The 23650-nt window shown below is 45.6% G+C and overlaps 1 protein-coding gene and 1 long non-coding RNA gene across 3 annotated transcripts in view; one reads left to right on the forward strand and one right to left on the reverse strand.

The window, feature by feature from the left end:
- The first annotated feature begins 1786 nt into the window (after window positions 1–1786).
- LOC124266632 lies at window positions 1787–19655 on the forward strand. The gene is made up of 4 exons (XR_006895803.1): window positions 1787–1798; window positions 2869–2870; window positions 9806–9815; window positions 19580–19655. It is a non-coding gene; the product is annotated as an uncharacterized LOC124266632 (long non-coding RNA).
- Window positions 16760–23650, reverse strand: part of LOC124266631 — a 34713-nt gene continuing 27822 nt past the window's right edge. For both annotated transcript variants that reach the window (XM_046701433.1, XM_046701432.1), the window contains exon 2: window positions 16760–21997. In XM_046701433.1, coding sequence (XP_046557389.1) covers window positions 19580–21835 — 2256 coding nt within the window. In that variant the 5' untranslated portion in view covers window positions 21836–21997 and the 3' untranslated portion in view covers window positions 16760–19579. The remainder of the gene's footprint in view (window positions 21998–23650) is intronic.

A 23650-nucleotide genomic window follows, 5' to 3' on the forward strand; every position in this document is an offset into this window, starting at 1 on the left:
GCTCTCATTCAGAACAGTCTCAGACAGGACATCCTCAGTCAGGACACTCTCGGTCAGGGCTTCCTCAGTTAGGACGCCCTCAGTCAGGACACAGTCAGGACACTCAGTCAGGACATCCTCAGTCAGGACACGCTCAGTCAGGACACGCTCAGTCAGGACAACCTAAGTCAGGATACTCTCTGTCAGGACATCCTCAGTCAGAACACCCCATTCAGGACACACTCAGTCAGGACACTCTCAGTCAGGACATCCTCAGTCAGGACTCTCTCAGTCAGGACGCTCTCAGTCAGAACATCCTCAGTCAGGACATCCTCAGCTAGGACACCCTCAGCTAGGACACCCTCAGTCAGGGCATACTCAGTCAGGACACTCTCAGTCAGGACATCCTCAGCCCTGTTGTAATAATACATCAATGATAATGGTATCTTTGCCTTAAGGGCACAATGTCAGAGATTTTCGACAAAATTGACCCCTTGGTATCCATATTGGGGCATATGCACTCGGGCGGTGGGGTAGCACAGTGGTTAAAGCGTTTGCTCGTCACGCCGAAGACACTGGTTCGATTCCCCACATGGGTACGATGTGTCAAGCCCATTTCTCGTGTACCCCGCCGTGATATTGCTGGAATATTGCTAAAAGCTGATTTTGCTCGCATATGCACTCACTTTAGCTTCCTGTTGATGCAATAAAATAATTATTACCCTTACGATTTGCCTGAAATTAATAATTGAATCTTCTAGTCGAACAGCTTCCAAACAGAGAACACTTGCCATATATGGAGGGCCAACAATTGCTCTGTACTGGTTTCAATCACAAGTTGTGCGTAGATATTCGTAAAGAGCGCTGCAAGGGACATAACTCTATGGATTCCGCTTGAAATAATGTTCGGTCGGTAGAGGGCGCGAGAGTCCATTTAATTAATATGAACTTTTTAATTTAATACTGTAATCTAAGTACGTGTGTTTTTATTATTAAAGTCTATGTAGCTTCCCTGAGGGCTGATATTTTGTGTTATTGAGAGAAACGCATTATTTATGTTTAGAGAAGTGTGGTGTGATTTAGTGCCTTAAAAGAGGTAGCCTAGTGGTTGAAGTGGTTCGATTCCCCATATGTGTACAAAGTGTGAAGCCCATTTCTGGTGTCCGCCAGTCGTGATATTGCTAGAATATTAGTGGTGGTGACAACCATTATTGGCATGAGTATATATGGCAGTAACCAACCATTACCAGAAATTCCTTTCTTGTTTTGAAAAGGAATTTTGTAACAGATTCTACCTTCGCTTGAATGTGCAGTAACTACTGACACACACAGCAAAACCAAATGTCCCAAATGATGAAAATCACCACTGACGTCTTCTGAAGTACACCGCCTATCAAAACAAAGTTTCCACCTCCCCAGCAAACTCAACAAGTGTAGTGCCATCCCTTAGCAGAGCCACACCTGTGCTTGTAGGCTTCACTAGGAACCAACTCATGAGACTTCAAACCTGCTGGTATATCTCTCTAATGCCCATCGACATTATAACCCATGGCGTCATTTAACGTCTTTTGGCATAGCGCAACCGGGTTCGAACCACCTCTCTCCGCATAGACTGTGACTGAAGCCACCACTCTATATGTTTGAAGCATATATCTGTCATAACTCCCTGTGACAGCGGTAAGCCGTGTCAGGGCTGCAACTCGCGTTAATAGAGATGTATGAAGCAATCGGTACGGAATCTCATCGCCGCAGAAATAGCTTAGCGTAAACGAAGGGAGATAACTGTGTTGTAAATGTGATAATGTATAAAGTTTCATTTGTTAAGATTGAGATTGCTAATTGAGATAACGTTTCAAGTTTGGAAAAATTACGCTATACCACTTGACATACACGGAGCACATATATGTTGTGTTTTCAGTGCACACCCAGAAGGGTTTCTGATCATGGACAGTATATTTCATCTTACCTCAAGCATAAATGTCGTTTTCTGATTGACTGAGCGCTCTTCTATTATTTTTAATCTACCCCGCTTACAAGCGAGTAACATTCCCCATGTTGCCCGCTGGGAATACCGAACTCATTTGATACTTCGTGTTAGTAATTCTTTTTCTCGAATAACTGAGTCACGCATGATGTACGGAAATTACTGATGTTTTAACATCTCAATTACGATGAGATAACTCTAAATTTGTTTTTCTTGTCGTCTGCTAGATTCTATGTCATCTGAAAATCTAGTTTAGTCTATTTGCCTAACTCTGGTACTCCTTCTTATGATCCGATGGCAGTGCTTCAAACAGTTCAAAATTAACATTGAGATGTTCGGTAAGATAAGTACGTTGTTCACTGGTGCCTCGGGTTGATGTACCCTCGATGTTTGTTTACGTTCCCTTAAATAAACATAGAGAGTACATCAACCCATGTCCCCCTCGTGATCAGTGAACAACTCATAGTGTATTACACGTTCAAAGATAATATTGATATACACAACAATTAGGCATTTTACGCCGAATACTTAAATGTTTACATTGCCTTTAAGTGAAAAAAAGTGAAGGACAGCCTATAACGCTATCAAAGAAATTACGTTTCTACTGGAATATGGCAAAAAGTGGCGTAAAGCTAAACTCACTCACTCACCCACTGTCGCTGCAGTACATAAATGACTCTGTCCAATGCTAGATCGCTCACAATCGGAGGAGCCCGTAAAATCTTTTGCTATGTATCCCACAAACAAAATCCTTCAAAACTCAAAATCATATATAACCGATCAATGTATTTCGGTGACAGGACTCATAGGTAGTGTTCCATATATGTATGTGGATGTCTGTTGACGTAAGAGGGATACATCGCTAATGACCAATCTATTCCATCAAGTCTTTGAGTGACAGTTAGAAGTGATACCCACAAGAGAGAGAATGTATGGATGTTAAGCTTCCGCATAATGAAGAACAAAACATAGCAGGATGTCGTCCCACGAGGCCAAAAATTGTTCGTAGGTACTCGTGTCATTCCGGCAAGCCGGATGGCGTCTCGTACCCCTCTCGTGGCCATGTTTACGACTGGGCCCTGTCTAAGCGCAAACGGGCATGGAGATGAAAATAGTCTAGTACTATTACCAAGGAAAGATAACTCTGAATTTCCAAACATGGCTCCTAGAATATCCTATATCCCGTGGGCAAAACAGCAATACAGTCATTCCCTTTGTAAATATGTTTCAGTGTTTAAAGTTTCTGATCCTTTAGCTCAAAGTTTATGTTTAAATTGTGCTTTGCATAGTTTAGCGAAGTTTCAAACTTCAACGGTGCCGCCATTTTCATGCTTCGAAATGCGTTTTACTACGCGCGATTTGATTGGTTTGCCACGATTCTTGGCAATAATGGCGTACGATAGGGGTACGAGTCTTCTTGTAGGTCACGGAAAGAGGCGAGTAGTTTTGTTAGGTTTAGTTCCACCCGGGATTCGAACCCACGCCGTCAGACACAAAGTCAGCCACCTGGGCTTCCACGACATATGGAAGTCGGGCAACTGGTAGTCTAGATCAGGTACTTTGTGTTCTCCTCTGATACGTGTAAACTAGCACGGCTCCCACGACCGAAAGCTAAGCATACGCAATTCCATTTAGAAAGTGGTCAAATGGTTCAAGTGTAATCCCAATATGACATACATGTATGTTACATTTGGCCACTTCCAAAAGCCTTATTAAACATGTTTAGTTTACTTAAAGCAACTGCTGAACTGGTGCTCTTTAGTGGTCAACATTTCACTTTAAATCTAAACGTGACAAGTTTCAAAGTGCAGTCCAAACTGAAGTGACAACACAGTATTATTAGCCAATCAAGTGTTACAATTGTTACATGTATATACGCTAAATGGTATGATTTCTGTAATATCATCTGTCAATATTTCTTCGATTTTAAAATAGACCGAATAATCACCGAGCCCGAAGTTTTACATATACTAACGGAAAAAAGTAACTGTACATAATATAAAATTATAAAAATAATATAGAAGTTATAAAAGTAACCGTAAAATAAACATGTAGAAAAGCACTTTGCGTGGCATTTGATGCCACTTTGTGCACAATGACCGTACTCACTTTTTGTATGCTTTTTGACACCTGAAGTTCACACACCTGATATTGAAAGTTGAAGAAATGTGAATCGAGCCACTGAATGTTGTGGAAACACGTTAATTTCAACCTAAACTGTGCGTACGTCATGCACGGCTTACATGAAGGAAATCGAGCACGCTTGGGATGAAATGGAGATACGTTTACGTCAAGCCCAGAATAAACCATTGACGTTAGCTGAATTGGGAAAAGCATTGGTTCAGACATGGCACAACATTCCCCAAGCTTTCTTCAATCGCCTTGTGTCGTCTATGCGTGTATGACTTTTGACACCATATCTCATCAAGAGCGTGTCAAAAAGCCTAGGCGACTGCTTTTAATTGAATTCCAGTGTCTGTTTGTAAATCCTATTCGTAAATTACGTATGCAAATGAGCTCAAGTTGTGTTTTCGCATCATTGTTGTGCGTTTAAACAGCTTAGTCACGCCTTTGTTACAGCATCGGTATCCGAGGATGAAATTCAGGAGCTGCGATCATCAAGACAGAAAGGTGAGTTATACTATTATTTCGTTATTATTCTTAAATTATGTAATCAACATTTGTTAGGACATACTTAAACTATACTGTTAGAGAAAGAAAGAACAGTTACAAATTTCATTACATCATATTTAGGAGTTTAAAGTCTTCTCTGGTAGAAATCTGAACTCTTCTGTTTAAAAGTATATTTTTTCGTTTCTGGGAAGCTTTATGTCTTCGTTTAGAAACATTTGGTAAAACACATTGTCTCGATAATAAACTATCGTGATTTGTTTACAGAATGGATCAGGCAAAGAACAGAAACTGGACAAACATGGAACGGAGTAAGCTTGTGACATTGAGGGATGCAGGGAATACATGGAGTACCATTCAGAAGTTTATGGCGAGATAATACAAGAGTGATGTCTCAGTTAGAGGTAGGGCTGCGCAATATAGCCGGTTTACGGGTATTTACCGGTTCAGACATGAAAACGATACGTATTGCGATACGCTGATCGAAAACTGGTATTTTGACATGCATTCGGAAAAATTTGTAACAGTTGGAAATCTTCGGATATTTCCGTTTTTTGAATTGTTCTTTTCCCTGTTTCATTAGTGCCAAATGCTACTTACATTTTTATTTTGTCATGATTAAAAGTTTTTATAAAAGGTTAATCATAGTGATTTTGTTGTGTTTTTGCTTTATAATCAAGCATTAACTCGATTATAAGTATTTTTTGTTAAAAAAATAATCCTTGCAATATATTGCAATACAGATGGCAATATATGCTTCCGCATCGCAATATATCGCAATATGAAAATTCTCTGCAATACCCACCCCTAGTTAGAGGTATGATCAAGTTGTAAGAAATACAAAGAATCTGGCCGTATTAAAGATTTGCCAAGGTCAGGCAGACCTCGGTGTATTTCAAGACGTGAAGACCGAATAATCAGGATAGATATGCTACACTGAACATTATTCATGGTCGACTAAAGCAATCAGTGAGTAAACAGGTTCGTCTGATGATTATCTCTCGTAGACTACAAAAATGTGGGTAAAAATGTTTCGTCCCTGCCAGAAAACCTCTTCTCAATAAGAAGCAAAGAAAACAGCGATTTTCATGGTCTAAACGGGTCAAACATTTTCGGCTGCTGCAGTGGAACAAAATATTATTTTCTGATGAATCCATTTTCCGTTGTTTCAGTAACCGAAGACGCTTGAGAGTTCGACGTTTCAGCTATGAACGCTACAAAACAACTTGTTTACAAAGCACTGTAAAGCAGCCCCCTCAAGTTCATGTCTGCACCTCGCCTGATCATGAATATATTGATCACGCGGCGACCCAACATTAGACTGACCCTGTGCACGATCGTTTTGTTTCCTTCGTGCCCAAAGACGTTGAAGGCTATATCATAACTAGATCAATCTCTAATTGGGCCGCCGGGAAGGTAACTCAAACAATTTAATCACCAATAATAACCGTATCGATTATTGGCTAAGTGTCGTATTCCCGTTTTATTATTTCCAGAATGTCGCTGATATGAATGTAAATCAACTGATTCAGTCAAACTATACTCTCTGAAGACATCCTGATTTACAACAATCATCATTTGACAGTTGATATGTCCCAATTTTCCGAGTTTGTTAATGATAAGAGGCTTGGCATCAGTAATAGATACATGTTCAATTCGCCAGCTATTCATTATTTTTATACTTGTAAATAATCTCTAATTACACCTCTATCCTGAGGAGGCGCCTACGTTCTTTTCTGTAGTCTTTTTTCTTCTCGTAGATAAGATGATGTCTGACTATGTTTGCTCCGTGAGCTTTGCATAGGCAGTAGTGACCTTTCACCCCAACACCACACACAGAACAGTACCCCTCAGTCCTGCATCTCCTACCGCAAGCCTCAGTCTTCCCCATAAGTATGTATTGGCATCGGTACGGGGCGGGTCTCATCTTTGGTATACTTATATGAGTACTTAGTCCAATTGTTTTGCAACCATAAATGTCTTTTTGCCCCGGGGATGGTTTGCAGTACTGAGCGAGTGGGGGCTTATGGAGTGGTTCTAGCTGTTTACCGGTTAGCAGGTATAATTCTCTCGCTCCGGCTTCGACATCATGGAATGTTTTAACGGCATGGTTCTCACGATGGAGTTGTTCGTTAATTTAATCGATCCTCTGTACACGTGTCTTCGCGTACGCGGCTTGCGCTGCTTGAAATTTCTCAAATGCCAGGTCGTGGCGCTTCCGTTCAGCTTGTATCTCGGCCGCGTTCGACTCCCATAGTTTCGAGAAGAGGAAATTACTCCCGGAAAATGCCAGGGCGTTTACTAACGCCCCGCTGACAATCATGGCGATCGTAGCCATCCTATATATAGTTACATTTACTTCAAAATATTTTCCGGTAGGATCCCTTGTTTTACTAGGATGTCCTTGGTGGCCATCACCATGCCAAGGTTCATTATGAGCATACCCATATCCTGCAGGTTGAAATCTAGCTTGATAGTCGGTTGTTTAAGCACCATTTTGGTCAACCGAGCGTACCCTATGGCTAGACTGGCGACCACGGTGGCGTGGTATGCATCGTTGACGAACGTTTTACCCTCAGACATTATGTATATGATATAAAAATATATATTTATAACATGATATGTGGGTTGACCTCTAATTGTGGGGGGAGGGATACCCTCCCGGGGTGGTTGTTTATTATATAACAATAATGAGAGAGCCACGGCAGCAGTTGCGCCTGCAATCCACAGGAGTGGAGCCTGGCTCCACGTGTAGTTACTTTTATGTTGGTTAGACCACCTTTTTTACCGGCAGCTACTCTCTTAGGGTTCTTCTGCCTGGCGACTGTAGGATTCACCTCCTGTGGAGGGTTTCCCTCCTGGGGTGGGGTTTCCTCTGGAGGGTTAACCTCCTTTGTCACTTCTTGGGCAGCATCTATCTTGTATACTATTATGATTATTTTTCCCCTCCTTAAATTGGCAATGCTTTGCTGTGATAATCGCCGCCGTCACCGGGGTAAAAACATACCGTATTTGTGGTACAGCACGCAGCTCATACAGGCTCAAGGCTCCCACAGGTAAAGTCGACGTTCCTGGGGAATGGGAACGAAGTACGACACTAGACCAGTGTAGATCTGGGTCATAGCCGATCCTATAGTCTTTGTCATCTCGGCCACGAGCCTAGTCTCGTATCTCGCGTACAGCTTATCAATTTCTTCGGTTGACATTTTGTGAATTTTATCGGGAGTGTAGTCCCCAAAGTATTGTTTGGCTTTACCACCAACAGCCAACGCTACCAGTCTCTCAGTCTTGTCATCGTCCCCTCGCTTATCCCCCTCCACCAACAGTTGTTCTAGCAATTCATCACGCTCCATCTTATAATGTAATAAGCAAGTTTTAGTTTTAATAATATAATACCCGATGCAGGTGAAACACAGCGAAATGAAAGTTAAGTTGCACACGACGAGCACTTCAAAAACAACCATAACTATAACTATAACTGCTAAGTGCTAAACGCTAAGCTTTGCTAAGCATTTGCTAAGCATGGCTAAACTTTGCTAAGCATTTGCTCACTAAAACACCCTATAGACCACAGGTTGGTCGGTCTTGAGCACGAGCTTAGCATGTTTAGTTTCAGCGAGCTGTTTCTTCACCGATTCCCTATCATGTTTATTCATCACATCGTTCTCTCTCAAACACTCCTCGAACGAATCCCTGTCCTTGCAGTGGAATAAGGCCACCCATCGTGTCTGCTCCCTGAGGTCTTTCAACACCGAGTTGAACTTCTGCGTTAGTACCCAGACGCTGTGCTTTGCGTGCCGGCCGGAGAAGGCCAGGTATTATAGCATAGTCTGATAGCGCTGCAGTCATCCAGTATGAACAGCGTCGACTCCCCCTTGAATTTGTTGTGATAAGCTTTCAACCATTCCTGCAGACGTGTTCCCGGGTCGACTCTGTGTACGTCCGGGTCCGTCATCACCCAAGGTCTTTCCGTGTACGTTCTATTCATGTGCAAAGTAGGGCACATGATAACGATGTTATCAAACACATCCCGGTAGTACCCCTCCAACATATCCAGCATGAAAACGGTCTTCCCACAACCAGTCTGTCCGCACACTATGGCGCAGTGCGGGTCACGGGTAAATCAATAGATGGCTTGCCGCCAGGCAAATCAATAGATGGCTTGCACGAATCTCCCATTCTCTATATTAAGTTGCGCGTCCATAATAACGTACAGATATAATTTCAACTTGCCCGTGGGTTGAGCCTTCTTGGTAATCTGGATGGTTATCCCCTCGCTGCCATTATCAATGCGACGCCCACTACCATGCAATTTATCGTTGTCCGTGGATCGCATGTCCAACCACAGCGCATAGTTGGTGGTCAGGTATTCACCGATCTGCACGGTGGGTAGGTCCAGGTCCTTGATGACGTGTTGGTGCCAGGTCGGTAGTTTCATTATCTCGTCCCACTGCTGGTGTGCCCTCATACCAGCGCTGAACAGCTGGTTGGGCACGCCCTCGATGGTCACTTCCACTTTTTCAATTGCAGGATTGAAAAACTTCTCGCTGTCCCTTCGGAACGGCTCATAATCCTCCACGGGGACGATCAGGATACCTTTCATCGATCGCGCTGGCACGTTTAGGTTGATGTTCCACAGCGTGTCGCTCTTATCCCCCACGACCGCTCTTTGCCTCAGTACCCTATCATACAGGTTGGCCACCTTCCCCGAGTACTGGTTTCGAACCTGCCTGGCCAGCTCCGGGCCAGTGACCATGTCGAACTCCAGAGAGATGTTGTTGATGGTGTAACTGGCCTCATCACCGTTCGGCGTACGCACGACTTTGCGGTAGTCGTTAAACGTGTGCTCGTATTCAAGCCTATCACCCAGCGCAGCCTGGTAAAACGGCGCGTGTCCCGTGAGCAACTCGAAGTCGAGCGGCACGCAGAACCTGTTCCTGTACACTTGGGCGATGGCCTTTTCACCGTTCGAGATCTTGTCTAGTTGGTCTGCCATGAAGCCGCACTCCGCACGCAACCAAGTCGATTTGCTGATACCTTGGTACCGTCATTGACGCCGTTCTCCCTCGCTTTTCCAGAGGTCCCCGTAGCAGTGAAAGACGTCGCTGTCGTCGATGCTCAGCACCTCGTTACCGCTGATCTTGATAGTGGTTTTCTTGATGATGGCTCGACCTACGTTCCGCACTAGCTCGCGTTTGTCATTGTCGGAAGTCAACGTGAGGTTGAACGTCAGTCGAACCGTGCCTGGTACGATGAGGTCCTTCTCACCCAGGTTTGGGAATCTAACCAGCAGCGTTTGGTTCTGGTCTATCTTGCTGGGATTGTTGGTGATGGTCACCGACTGGCGCGAGGCTCTGACGCCTGGAGGCTCTCTTGATCTTCGGAAAGGATCTAGTTTCCTACCATACATTGTTATATAGATAAAATATAAAAGTTTAATATAAATAATGGCTGAAGGCGTCCATGAGGACATCCCGATGGATGATATAGGTGCTGGTGCTGATGTGGGTTACGATGACACCACATTCACGAACAACCCCTTAAGTGCTGAACTTGTACAGCCGGCCGTCGACGATTATTACAATGCAGTTGAAATTAGGGACAACATCAAGCCGTTGGTACGAGACTATGCCAAGTTTACCGTCGATAAGAAGCGCACGCTACGATTGAAGGCTCACCCGGGGGTCGATATCATGAAAAAAGACGAGAAAGGGCCGTATGCTTTGTCAACACTCACCGGTCGCCCTGGTGGAAGTCAACTGATCCGTGAGGAACTAGGCTTCATAGATTACGGTGGCGCATGACCTAAGCTTCCCCCGAAGGTCGTCCAAGATCTGCAAGCAGCCAGGACCGAACTCAGCAATACCGGGGATGTACCCCAACGTGCTAAAGAAACATCAGACAGTATCGAAAAAATATTGGCCACGTACCATGACAAACCCTTGCCTGGTTTCGAATTTCCTGTTCGAGAACTGCGAGGCCTAGACGAAGCCTTGAAACGTGTACGCGGAGAACTCGTGAACAACATGGGGAAACTGAACGAACTCGATGAGCACATCGCTCGCGAGAAAGTAAAACTCACCGAGGACGAGGATATGAAGCGCCGTATCGAGAAACGGCAGCGTGGCTTACAAGATGATAGACGGACTCGGTTGGAATCCGCTTCTGGAAACAGCTTCAATCCAAGATCAGCCGCGTGCGGGAAACCATCGATCGAGTCCTAAATGAAGACACCACGTTGGCCAACAGGATCCGAATCCTCATTCCAAGAGCAAGGGATTACTATCGCCAACATTCTGACTGCATTGGGCTTCATCATATCAACACTGGTCGTGTCGCTGATGCCTGCCAGCGGCAGTGGTACACCAGGTGGTACACCCACTGGTGGCGTCAGAGACTGGATAAAAAAACACCTGAAATCCCTCGGGGAGGCCCTGGCTAAACTCGCTGGTAAGGCCGCTGAAGCCCTGCCCGGCATCCTGGGTAGCATCGTCTCGTGGCTGCTCAGCACGCTGGCTAAAACCGTCACGTGGCTCGGTCAAAACCTGTGGGCAGCCATCATCGCCGTGGCGGGTCTGGTGTACGTAGCGGCTAAGGAATTTTTAACCAAATGAGACCCAGTCCAACCGCGATCCCCCGACCACCACCGCTGTTTTACGGTCGATATGCTACTGATTGGACGCCTGCACGTGGGGATTCGGGCTGTGGTAACACCCTATAGACCACAGGTTGGTCGGTCTTGAGCACGAGCTTAGCATGTTTAGTTTCAGCGAGCTGTTTCTTCACCGATTCCCTATCATGTTTATTCATCACATCGTTCTCTCTCAAACACTCCTCGAACGAATCCCTGTCCTTGCAGTGGAATAAGGCCACCCATCGTGTCTGCTCCCTGAGGTCTTTCAACACCGAGTTGAACTTCTGCGTTAGTACCCAGACGCTGTGCTTTGCGTGCCGGCCGGAGAAGGCCAGGTATTATAGCATAGTCTGATAGCGCTGCAGTCATCCAGTATGAACAGCGTCGACTCCCCCTTGAATTTGTTGTGATAAGCTTTCAACCATTCCTGCAGACGTGTTCCCGGGTCGACTCTGTGTACGTCCGGGTCCGTCATCACCCAAGGTCTTTCCGTGTACGTTCTATTCATGTGCAAAGTAGGGCACATGATAACGATGTTGTCAAACACATCCCGGTAGTACCACTCCAACATATCCAGCATGAAAACGGTCTTCCCACAACCAGTCTGTCCGCACACTATGGCGCAGTGCGGGTCACGGGTAAATCAATAGATGGCTTGCCGCCAGGCAAATCAATAGATGGCTTGCACGAATCTCCCATTCTCTATATTAAGTTGCGCGTCCATAATAACGTACAGATATAATTTCAACTTGCCCGTGGGTTGAGCCTTCTTGGTAATCTGGATGGTTATCCCCTCGCTGCCATTATCAATGCGACGCCCACTACCATGCAATTTATTGTTGTCCGTGGATCGCATGTCCAACCACAGCGCATAGTTGGTGGTCAGGTATTCACCGATCTGCACGGTGGGTAGGTCCAGGTCCTTGATGACGTGTTGGTGCCAGGTCGGTAGTTTCATTATCTCGTCCCACTGCTGGTGTGCCCTCATACCAGCGCTGAACAGCTGGTTGGGCACGCCCTCGATGGTCACTTCCACCTTTTCAATTGCAGGGTTGAAAAACTTCTCGCTGTCCCTTCGGAACGGCTCATAATCCTCCACGGGGACGATCAGGATACCTTTCATCGATCGCGCTGGCATGTTTAGGTTGATGTTCCACAGCGTGTCGCTCTTATCCCGCACGACCGCTCTATGCCTCAGTACCCTATCATACAGGATGGCCACCTTCCCCGAGTACTGGTTTCGAACCTGCCTGGCCAGCTCCGGGCCAGTGACCATGTCGAACTCCAGAGAGATGTTGTTGATGGTGTAACTGGCCTCATCACCGTTCGGCGTACGCACGACTTTGCGGTAGTCGTTAAACGTGTGCTCGTATTCAAGCCTATCACCCAGCGCAGCCTGGTAAAACGGCACGTGTCCCGTGAGCAACTCGAAGTCGAGCGGCACGCAGAACCTGTTCCCGTACGCTTGGGCGATGGCCTTTTCACCGTTCGAGATCTTGTCTAGTTGGTCTGCCATGAAGCCGTACCCCACGCGCAACCAAGTCGATTTGCTGATACCTTGGTACACGTCATTGACGCGTTCTCCCTCGCTTTTCCAGAGGTCCCCGTAGCAGTGAAAGACGTCGCTGTCGTCGATGCTCAGCACCTCGTTACCGCTGATCTTGATAGTGGTTTTCTTGATGATGGCTCGACCTACGTTCCGCACTAGCTCGCGTTTGTCATTGTCGGAAGTCAACGTGAGGTTGAACGTCAGTCGAACCGTGCCTGGTACGATGAGGTCCTTCTCACCCAGGTTTGGGAATCTAACCAGCAGCGTTTGGTTCTGGTCTATCTTGCTGGGATTGTTGGTGATGGTCACCGACTGGCGCGAGGCTCTGACGCCTGGAGGCTCTCTTGATCTTCGGAAAGGATCTAGTTTCCTACCATACATTGTTATATAGATAAAATATAAAAGTTTAATATAAATAATGGCTGAAGGCGTCCATGAGGACATCCCGATGGATGATATGGGTGCTGGTGCTGATGTGGGTTACGATGACACCACATTCATGAACAACCCCTTAAGTGCTGAACTTGTACAGCTGGCCGTCGACGATTATTACAATGCAGTTGAAATTAGGGACAACATCAAGCCGTTGGTACGAGACTATGCCAAGTTTACCGTCGATAAGAAGCGCACGCTACGATTGAAGGCTCACCCGGGGGTCGATATCATGAAAAAAGACTAACACCAACTTCAACAACAACAAGCTGTTCGTCAGTGGCGCCCGCAACCAGATAACCAACGGCTACTACAGCGTGTGCTCGCTAAGCGAAAAGGTCTTCAAACCCTTGGGGGCCAAACTCAAGATGAACGATTCAAATGGCACAGTGGTGTTAATCAACAACGGAATAAACCCCTTGAGGCTCGGCCGGCCATTGGCGAGGACACTCGGTATGCCGCCTGATCAGATAAAACCAACAACTACCGTCACAGGCACGAAGTTACCAGACCTAGTACCGTACCGAGAGCAGTGCGTTCATCTCGGTCAGCTGAGCACAACGGACAACATTCAACGTGGCCATCCTTCCACAATACTGAGAGGCGTACCGGTGAAAACGGAGAAATACAACGACGGTAGTATTAGAGGTTAACTCGGGGCAACATCCCTGGGCTGGTAATATCGGTGTTAGATATAAATCATAATCCTGTGAATATAGGATACCTCAGCATAACGCTGCACATAAAATGACTATACAAGGTCCCGGAATGAGGTTGAAAAAAGCGTCAATGCGGGGATCTCCAACCTCGGGGACACACGTGGATTCGATGACCCCGGAATAGATGGTAAATTGTATGTCTTGCAACTGAAAAACAACATTTACAAACGCGTTGAAGTCCCATCCGGTAGAACCCTAGGTGATATAGTAGATACCTTAGGAGCGACCGTCAACACTCGGTACACCCTAGTCCGCACCGGTGATGATAAATGGATGGTATACCCATCGTTCGGAGGCAAACTGTTCGACAAAGAAGATGTTGAGATAACGACCGTCGCCAGAAACAAGCCATATACGCTCGTCTTCACCGACGATGACAAGTGGGTGTTGTTACCCTTTCACGATTGGTTTCTCAATATTAGGCTCGGCTCCCCTACGTGTTCACAGAGAACAAAGACAACTACCTAAACAAAGTCGTGAACAACGGAACCCTGCTCGTGGCTTATGTCCCGGCGCAGAGACGTAGCGTAATCATCAGCCCAGTCGCCAGTATGGCAGCCCACATGCTATCGAGTAAACCGGGAGTGCAAGACGGGGCATTGCAGTTGGTGTCTGAATTCGTTGGCGTGGTCAACATCCTGGCGAGCCTACCGGCGAACTCCACGCTGGTCATCAAAGTCTACCTAGGGGAACCATCCCCGGATGAAGTCGAAATCGTGAAGGGGATCAAACTCTGGTGGGTGAAACGGCACTAGTATCAGGTTTGCACTGTTTACGTGCGGGTGGGTGTCTACTCCCACACCAGTCTGCAGGGGGTCACCGTGACCGTGGAAGACACGATATCACTCACCAAGATCTTCCTACCCAACAACATACACTTCATGGGGGTGAAGTGCACCCCTGAGAAATTATCAGAAAAACAATTGGAAACTATCTCGTAATAGTATTATAGCAATGCCCAATTGTCATCGACCCAACGCCACACTTAACGATCTAGGAGACATGGAGGGGTTCGATCTGCCCAGCGAGGAAGATGCCTTGTACGTCCTACACTTGAAAGATAACGTGTATAGGCGGGCGGCAATGGCCGATCATCTACCCAAAATCACACTCGGGGGTCTAGGAGGCATAGAGGGATTCGATCAGCCCGGCGAGGAAGACACCTTGTACGTCCTACGCTTAAAAGATAACGTGTATAGGCGGGCGGAAATGGCCGATCATTTACCAAACATCACACTCGTGGGTCTAAGAGGCATAGAGGGGTTCGATCAGCCTGGCGACGAAGACACCTCGTACGTCCTACGCTTAAGAAACGGCGTGTACGTGCGGCAGCCTCTGGCAGACGTCCTTAGGGAGCCCAAATGGTTGATCAACATGACCCTCACCGCACCTTATATCTCTTTAAACAAAGATGGCTATGTCTCCGAAATTAGGAATAACGGTACCTCTCTCGGGGTTTTCATTCCGGGGCCTGATGTAGGTGTCCCGCTAACCCCAGATCGAACGAGCAACATGTTTGTTTCAATCAAAAATAATTAATTAAGGTTTTACACCCCCAATTCCCATTTGAAGCTTATATATGTGACCCTACCCTCCACACTCATCATAGAAGTCCATTTCGGGGGAACCCTTTATAGTTCAGCACTACCACTTTTACTCGGGTTGACAATACAATGGCACGCCATACACGGTGGCCAACGTTGCTGTATCGTCGTACAACCGGGCTTCGACCCCTTAGTAAGCCTCCCTGGGGTTCGTGTGAGAGCAGAGGAGCCTATTATCCTCTCACCTATTTCCCTGCCTGAGAGTCTGCACCTTGTAAGTCTCAAATACGTTCAGGAACGATTAAATAGCACACAATTAGAAAATATCTCATAAGATATATTATATGCACACAGGATGGGTCTGTACCCAGTCGTAGAGGAAGTCGCAAAGACCCTGGAAACCGTAGACGGATTCCACTTGAGACAGTTATGTGGTGTAAAACGCCAACTAGAACAAGACCGCGACACGCGGAAAGCACTATTAAGAAGTACCATAGAGCTTTCAATATCGTGGACGGGACTGATACTGCCCTTATGGCAACCAGCATTGGACTAGGGGCGGCAGGTGTTGGGTTGTTAGCCACCATCGTGGCCGCACCTATAGTGCTAGGCATTGAAATAACAGCTGGGGTTGTAGGGGTGGCAGGGTTGGTGTTTAAGTTTGCATCACGCAGACTGCATCGTGAGGCATTGAAACACGATGAGATCAGGGTTCTAGCCGAAGCAAAGCTGAACACGGTAAGTGAGCGTATTTCCTCGGCACTCACTGACAGTAAGATCTCAGAGGAGGAATTTCGTTCAATCCTCTCTGAACTCGACAAGTACCGTAAGAAGAAACAAGAAATCCGGTCCAAGTCTCGTAAGTCTGCCATCAGCAAAGACGAGAAAAAAAAGTACATAGAACAGGGGGTACGGAAAGCCCAGCAAGCCTTTATTATGAACACCAAAGAAATCATAGGCGATTCACATTAAACTGTTTCATCGAGGTCAACGCGACATAGTGTCAAGTGCTAGTTCGCGGTCATAGCGGCACTATTGTGTCACGTGGGGCCGGGAAATTAACTGGGGGGTTCAAAAGTAGTAGACAATGGGGGGTGAGATCTAAGGGCCTGACAAAAGCTTTATTTGTGAAATAAAGCTTTACAGAGGCTTTTGTTGGACTTGGTCTCGGACCGCTATTGTATCTACTACTCTGATAAATATTTGACATATATTCGTTTCTCCTTGGCTCTTAAATTCCTCTTGTTTAGACATCCCTGCCAATTAACAAACAACAAAGAAATGTGCTGTAATTAACAACTGTATTCCAAAATGAACTAAGTTCACAAGATATTACAAGAGCAGTAATTATAACTGTATTCCAAAATGAACCAAGTTCACAAGATATTACAAGAGCAGTAATAATAGCAATAAATACAACGATGATAATATGCACCCATGGCAGTACTCGATTGACAGTAAGAATTCACACTCTTCACTCACTCGTTACTCACTCACTCATTCACTCGGTGGATCGATACCAGCGCCTTGAGCATGTACTAGTTGCGTGGATACGTGCGCTACATAAATATCCTATAATATGCGGACTGTTGACAGTATTGCTTAGCAAATAATCGAGCGTAGGGTAAGCATGTCGCCAGTACAATAGATATTGAACAGTCGGTAGATCGATAAGCTGGCTGGGGACAGTATTGTTTACTTGTGTTGCCAAAACCTGTGTCTCCTGTATTTGAATGAGTGAGAATTCAATGGTCTTTCGCCTCTTTTAGTGTACTAATATTTCAGCAATATAACGGCATGGGACGCTAGAAATAGGCGTTACATATCGTGTTCATGAGAGTCTTCAGTGTTAACCGCGAGGCTATCCCCACAGCAATATATTAATGCAGAAATCTATACGCAATAGAATTAATACCATGGTCCACGAGCAGAATAGAGCATTTTAATGGCATCTGTTTTTTCCATGTGACTCAAACTGAAACTCAACTTGCTCCAATTACTCAAAAGAATAATGTATTGAAACACATTTAAAGGTAATAAACATCAACACTGAAATACAAATAAATAAAACATAACACTGAGATATTCAATTAGAGTCCGTGACGATATCGACCTGTGACGATCTGAGTTAGAATTGATCATGATCAGTAACCCATGATTGTCGTAAAAGGCGACTAGCGGGATCGGGTAGTCAGGCTCGCTGACTTGGTTAAACAACAACAAACCAACCAACGCGTGAAGATATCACCTTTCGACAAGTGCACTGGAGCGTTTTACAAGCACCCTACGTCTTTCGCTAATATAGTTCATAGTCAAACCTGCACAAGTGTGTTTCGTGAGTCACATGTATTATTTATGCAGTGACATTCTCTAAACGATACACAAGCTAAGCTAGGCGGATCCAGAAATTTTCAAAGTGTGTGTGTGTGTGTGTGTGTGTGTGTGTGTGTGTGTGTGTGTGTGTGTGTGTGTGTGTGTGTGTGTGTGTGTGTGTGTGTGTGTGTGTGTGTGTGTGTGTGTGTGTGTGTGTGTGTGTGTGTGTGTGTGTGTGTGTGTGTAACTCCACCTTGACTCCGCCATTGCAAAACATTAACTTCTGACACACACACCCCCTCCTCTGGTTCCGCCACTCAGCTTGCGTAACAGTATTGTACAGACGACGTGGCAATCATGTTTGAGCGGGCGATTGCTTGAAGTAGGCTTTACTGTACAGAACAATACGCACACGTGCCCACACATGGTTTCGACTTTCAGCTGAGATACGTCACGCACCTCTCCCTGTCCCCTCGACGTAACAGTAGCTGTCACGCGACCACTTGAGCCTTGGTTGTATTCAAAAGATCCTCTCTTACACATTGCAAACGGTATAGGCGGAAGGACACATCATTGCTGTACACCTGACTATAAAGGGTGGATAACAACTGTATACTGCTTAACTGGCACAGTGTATTCAATCTTGATTGACATTGATCTGATGGCTCGTAGATATTCATCCAGACGCCTAATTCTAAGTGGGTGATCCATGATAAATCCCCATGTGCATAGTCAAAGGCGTTTGTCTGTGTCAAACATCATGAAAAAATCATGAAACAAGCGAATATGTCTGTCACATATTTGCCTTGTTATGACTTATATAATATCAATATTATACATATTGTTTTGACAAGATCGTCCTGTTCTTAAAACATTCAAGGATATCCTTAGCTTCACGATATCGGCAATACTTCTGGTTTGTGACACAGGAGCAGATCGTGGGGGTCAGATAATAAGTCACGTGGTTATATAATCAAGGGGCAAATGTAACTGGCACCTCTCATATATTTATCATTCATAATAATTTTAAATTTCATTCAGGTCCCTTATGCTTTGTAAAATGTTGAAATGCCTTTTTTGCATTCCCCATTAGCTAAGGAAACGTGTGACATTTGAGGTGTGAGTCTAAGATTAATAACATGTCCGGTAACCGTGGTAAAATAAGTGTCAAATGTTAAATATAGCCGGCGAAAATATATAGCATTGCTTCCTTGTAAATGTGTCTTACACTGATATATTGATATTGTTTTTCTTACAAAATCAGGACAGGGAATTTATGACTGACTGTAATTAATTAAGATAAGCATTTTGTACATACATATTCAAGACGCGATCGTTCGTGCATAGACATGCAGACCTGAGAACGATTTCGATTTTACAAAATCGTTCAAGCACTTGTGTACACATTCAGAGTCTATTCTGAACGAAGTGATAAATGCGACAGTTTTATGGACGTGATTGTATGTAAGGTAATATTGACGCGGTCCAGTAGTTAAACTTATTAAATATCCTCTTAGCAACTTTTGTATTCACCACTTATATGACATTTGTGTCAAAGCTGTTAGTATTCTAAATACGAGACACCGTGTGCAAGAGGCCTATTTCCCTGGGAAATGGTTCGTGCCTAGACACGCCGAGTAAGCGCGACTTTGAGCGACCTACAAATGATACAATACCACTAGACACACGAGAGGAACATTGAATAACAATGGTCCTTGAATAGAAACTGAATACTTGCTTGAAATCACTGTATCACTTTCAAAGCCTGTCACAGTATATGCGACAGTCACAAAGTTATATATCAAGACGCTTTGCCTCTTTCAGAAGCCAGCCCCGACTTCTGGCTTTGGTTTTGATACCCTTTCCCTCAATATAGTCTCTCAATTCCGGTTCATTCATGCTCTCCAATACAACTGCTTCAACAGGTTGGCAGTTTATCAGATCTAGTTTTGCTCGCTTCGCACGTCGGTTTTGTTGGATTTCCTCGTTCCAGTACTCAGGTTTTCTCTTTATGTATTGACGCTTGTCTCGTGTAGACTTGGAGCTTTCTTCCATGCGTTTGCAGATCTGAAGAGCTTCAACAGTGGGGTCCCATTTGTTTGATTTCCGCTGATGTATCTTCTTAATCACATCATTGCGCTTCTCGAAAGCTTGGCAGCTGAACGACCTCAAAGTACCAAATTTTTGTATCATGAAGGGTACGTGATACACCATGCAATGGACATATGGAGTTATGTTCCTTTCGTTGTATCCTGATAAGTGTTTGTCAAGTGATAAGAAAATTTTTACCCAATTTCTGGATAATTCAAACACTTCTTGTGCATCCACAGACTCGGGGGATGTGATTTTGGTATGTATAACAAACAACAAAGACCACAGTCTTAAGACTCTCTCCTCTGTGTTTGGTCTAAGCTTCCCTTTTAATGTTTGTGGGAGTTTAGCCAAAAGTTTTCTTTTTTCCTGACCATTCAAACTCGTCCATTTTAGTTTCCTGGTTTCCTTATCCTGCCAAAACGAAAAAGATACTCCACAGTCTTTTATGGACTTGACAAGTTTGTCCATATGTGTAGGTTGTCCTTTCGAGGTTCTTTCTTCTTCATCTCGGGTTTTTACCTCATCAATCAGGTTCCTCTCCAGAAGATCAGTAATTCGTAGCAGAAGATGTAGCTCATCTAGTACATAGTCCTCCACTTCTATTTTCAAGAGAGGAGTGTGTTGTACCCCAAACTCACATTTCACAGCATGTTCTGTCATTTGTTGCCAGTTCCTCTTCATGTCGTCGCTGTTGAAGTAGTCCAGTGGATGTTCCATGTTGTGTCTGTCACCTCTGTGCATCAAGCACCAGACACAGGCGTGATTGCAGGAGATTCCTCCCAGTCCAAGAATTGTCAGGATCATCTTCATGTCAGCACAGAAAACAATCTTAACTCCTATAGCTTTGTCATCTACATTCACATAGCCATCTTCAATTACTGAGTTAATTTCTTCGAATAAAGGTTGCAAGGAAGTTTTCAGTTTAATATAGTCTTCTCTGCAGTTTAAGATTGCCAGAGTTTTAATACTGTCAGCGGAGCAGCTATCCGACATGTCCACCAACCGAAATGAAAACACCACATAGTTGGATATGCGACTGACGTGCGTTCCATCCATGCTTAACTGAACCATAACTTTATTCTGGTCGGGATTTTCTTTCAAGACGTCTTGTAATTTTTTGTGAAGTTCACATCTGAAGCTTACCAGTGCTCCGTTGACATCGCCTGGTACTCGTTCGATGTTGAGGGTAGCGGTCATCTGTCGGCGGGCATTGATGACAGTATGCGTGCGGGGTAGGTTCGGATACAATTGTGCAAGTTCGTGATAAGCAGCTTCACTTACACAAAACCTGTCCATGAGACCAACAAGAGTGCGGAGGTTCTCGGGCTCCAAGCGTTTCTGGCCATCTGCATCAAAGCAAACCCTGTACTCTGTGCCTATCGGCGAGGTCATGACTAGGTCTTTGGGTGAAAGCCGGTACTCCGCCAGAAAAGAAAGACTCTTCTGTGATCGATTCTTGATCTGTGTCAGGCGACGTCGCTGTTGCCTTTTGTTTAGTTCGTCAAAATTCTCCCCTTTGTTAGCAACCGTTACATCTAAAGAGCATCTAACTACCTCATAAGATGCAACCTCTTCCTCATCAAATTTGGTTAAACTCTCATGAACATCGATGTTATTGTTAACTAATTCTTTTTTAAACAAAGCCAACCTGAATGTTTGGGTACAAAAAGCGTCCAGGTCATCTATATGTGTATTTTTATATCTGCTGCTTATTTCTGCACACTGACAAAGAAGTGTCTGCTCAATTCTTTCAATCTGCTTTATCCTTGTTTGAGTGAGCTGTGTGTTGATAAGGTCTATCATAGAGAAGCCTTCCTTTGCTTGTTTGTTCCGCTTAAGCCCCAACATAAAGAGGTGCGTCATTTCCAAGGACACCACATCTTCCACGTTGTTATTATTCTTTCTCGATGGTCGGATATTTGGACTTTCATTTTTCAGATTTGAATTGCCCGACATCTTGATGATTGGCGATATTCCCACAAATCCTCACTCTATTTAAGTGACTCACAGTTAATGTGTCCATGCAACGTCGCACAGCAGAGAGGTACTTCTTGCTGTTGTTCCGATCGCTCCTTCACGTATGAAGTGTCCTAATAAAGTCCTGTCCTCGCGGTGACACTGATGGCAAGGAGAATATGCATATCAAACTTGGGGTTTATTCTACAAAAGTTGTTCTTACGGTTACTGAAGAAACACATTAGAAAATAATACGCTTACAACTGTTAAAGATCCGGATGTTATAAAATTGCACATTATTTACCGCAGACAGTGTGGCATTTTTACACCTATCAGTCCACATCTTCCTATCACCCGCCACTCTACTACATCAGGTCGAGTCTTCCTATGACCCATCTCCCCTCTTCCCCCTATCACAACCCAGACTCAGAACCCCGCTACCCGCAACGACAACATCATGTCTTCCTTCTGCTCACCCCTCCCCCGCTTCTCCCTCTCACACCCAACACTACACACCCCACCACCCGCCCCTCGTCAACTGCCACCCGACCACACCACATAGTGTCTTCCTGCAACACACCTACCAAGTTTTCTCTATCACACCCCACCACCCAAAACCCGACCGCACGAGATCGTGTCTTCCTGCAACACACCTCCCCACTTCTCGCCATCACATCCCACCGTCCGCCACCCGACCACACCACATAGTGTCTTCCTGCAACACACCTCCCCACTTCTCTTTATCATTTCCAACCACCCGCAACCCGAGGGGACCACATCGTGTCTTCGTGTAACCCACCTCCCCACTTCTCTCTATCACTCCCCACCACCCGTCACCCGACCGCACAACAGCGTGTCTACCTGTAACCCACATCCCCACTTCTCTCTATCACACCCCACCATCCGCCACCCGACCTAAACACACCGTGTCTACCTGTAACCCACCTCCCCACTTCTCGCTATCACACCCCACCATCCGCCACCCGACCACACTACACTGTGTCTACCCGTAACCCACCTCCCCACTTCTCTTTATCAAATCCCACCATCCGCCACCAGACCACACCACACTGTGTCTACCTGTAACCCACCTCCCCACTTCTCTCTATCACACCCCACCACCCGCCACTCGACCACACCACACCGTGTGTACCTGCAACACACCTCCCCACGTCTCGCTATCACACCCCGCCACCCGAACACACCACACCGTGTCTACCTGTAAACCACCTCCCCACTTCTCTCTATCACACCCCAACCCGCCACCCGACCATACCACACCGTGTGTACCTGCAACACACCCTGACTTCTTTCTATCACACCCGGCCACCACACTACACCACATCGTGTCTTCTTGCAGCACACCTCCCCACTTCTCTCTATCACGCACCACCACCCGCAACCAGACCACACCACACTGTTTCTTACTGCAACACACCTCCCCACTTCTCTCTATCACACCTCACACCCGCCACCCGACCACATCAGAACGTGTCTACCTGTAACCGACCTCCCCACTTCTCGCTATCACACCCCAACGCCCGCCACCCGACCATACCACACCGTGTCTACCTGTAACCCACCTCCCCACTTCTCCCTATCACACCCCAACACCCGCCACCAGACCACACCACACCGTGTCTACCTGTAACACACCTCCCCACTTCTCTCTATCACACTCCACCACCCGCCACCAGACCACACCACACCGTGTCTACCTGTAACACACCTCCCCACTTCTCTCTATCACACTCCACCACCCGCCACCAGACCACACCACACTGTGTCTACCTGCAACACACCACCCCACTTCAC

This window comes from Haliotis rubra, unplaced genomic scaffold, assembly GCF_003918875.1.
Source record: "Haliotis rubra isolate DU_JTF1 unplaced genomic scaffold, ASM391887v1 Scf127, whole genome shotgun sequence".
In the NCBI taxonomy this organism is placed as follows: domain Eukaryota; kingdom Metazoa; phylum Mollusca; class Gastropoda; order Lepetellida; family Haliotidae; genus Haliotis; species Haliotis rubra.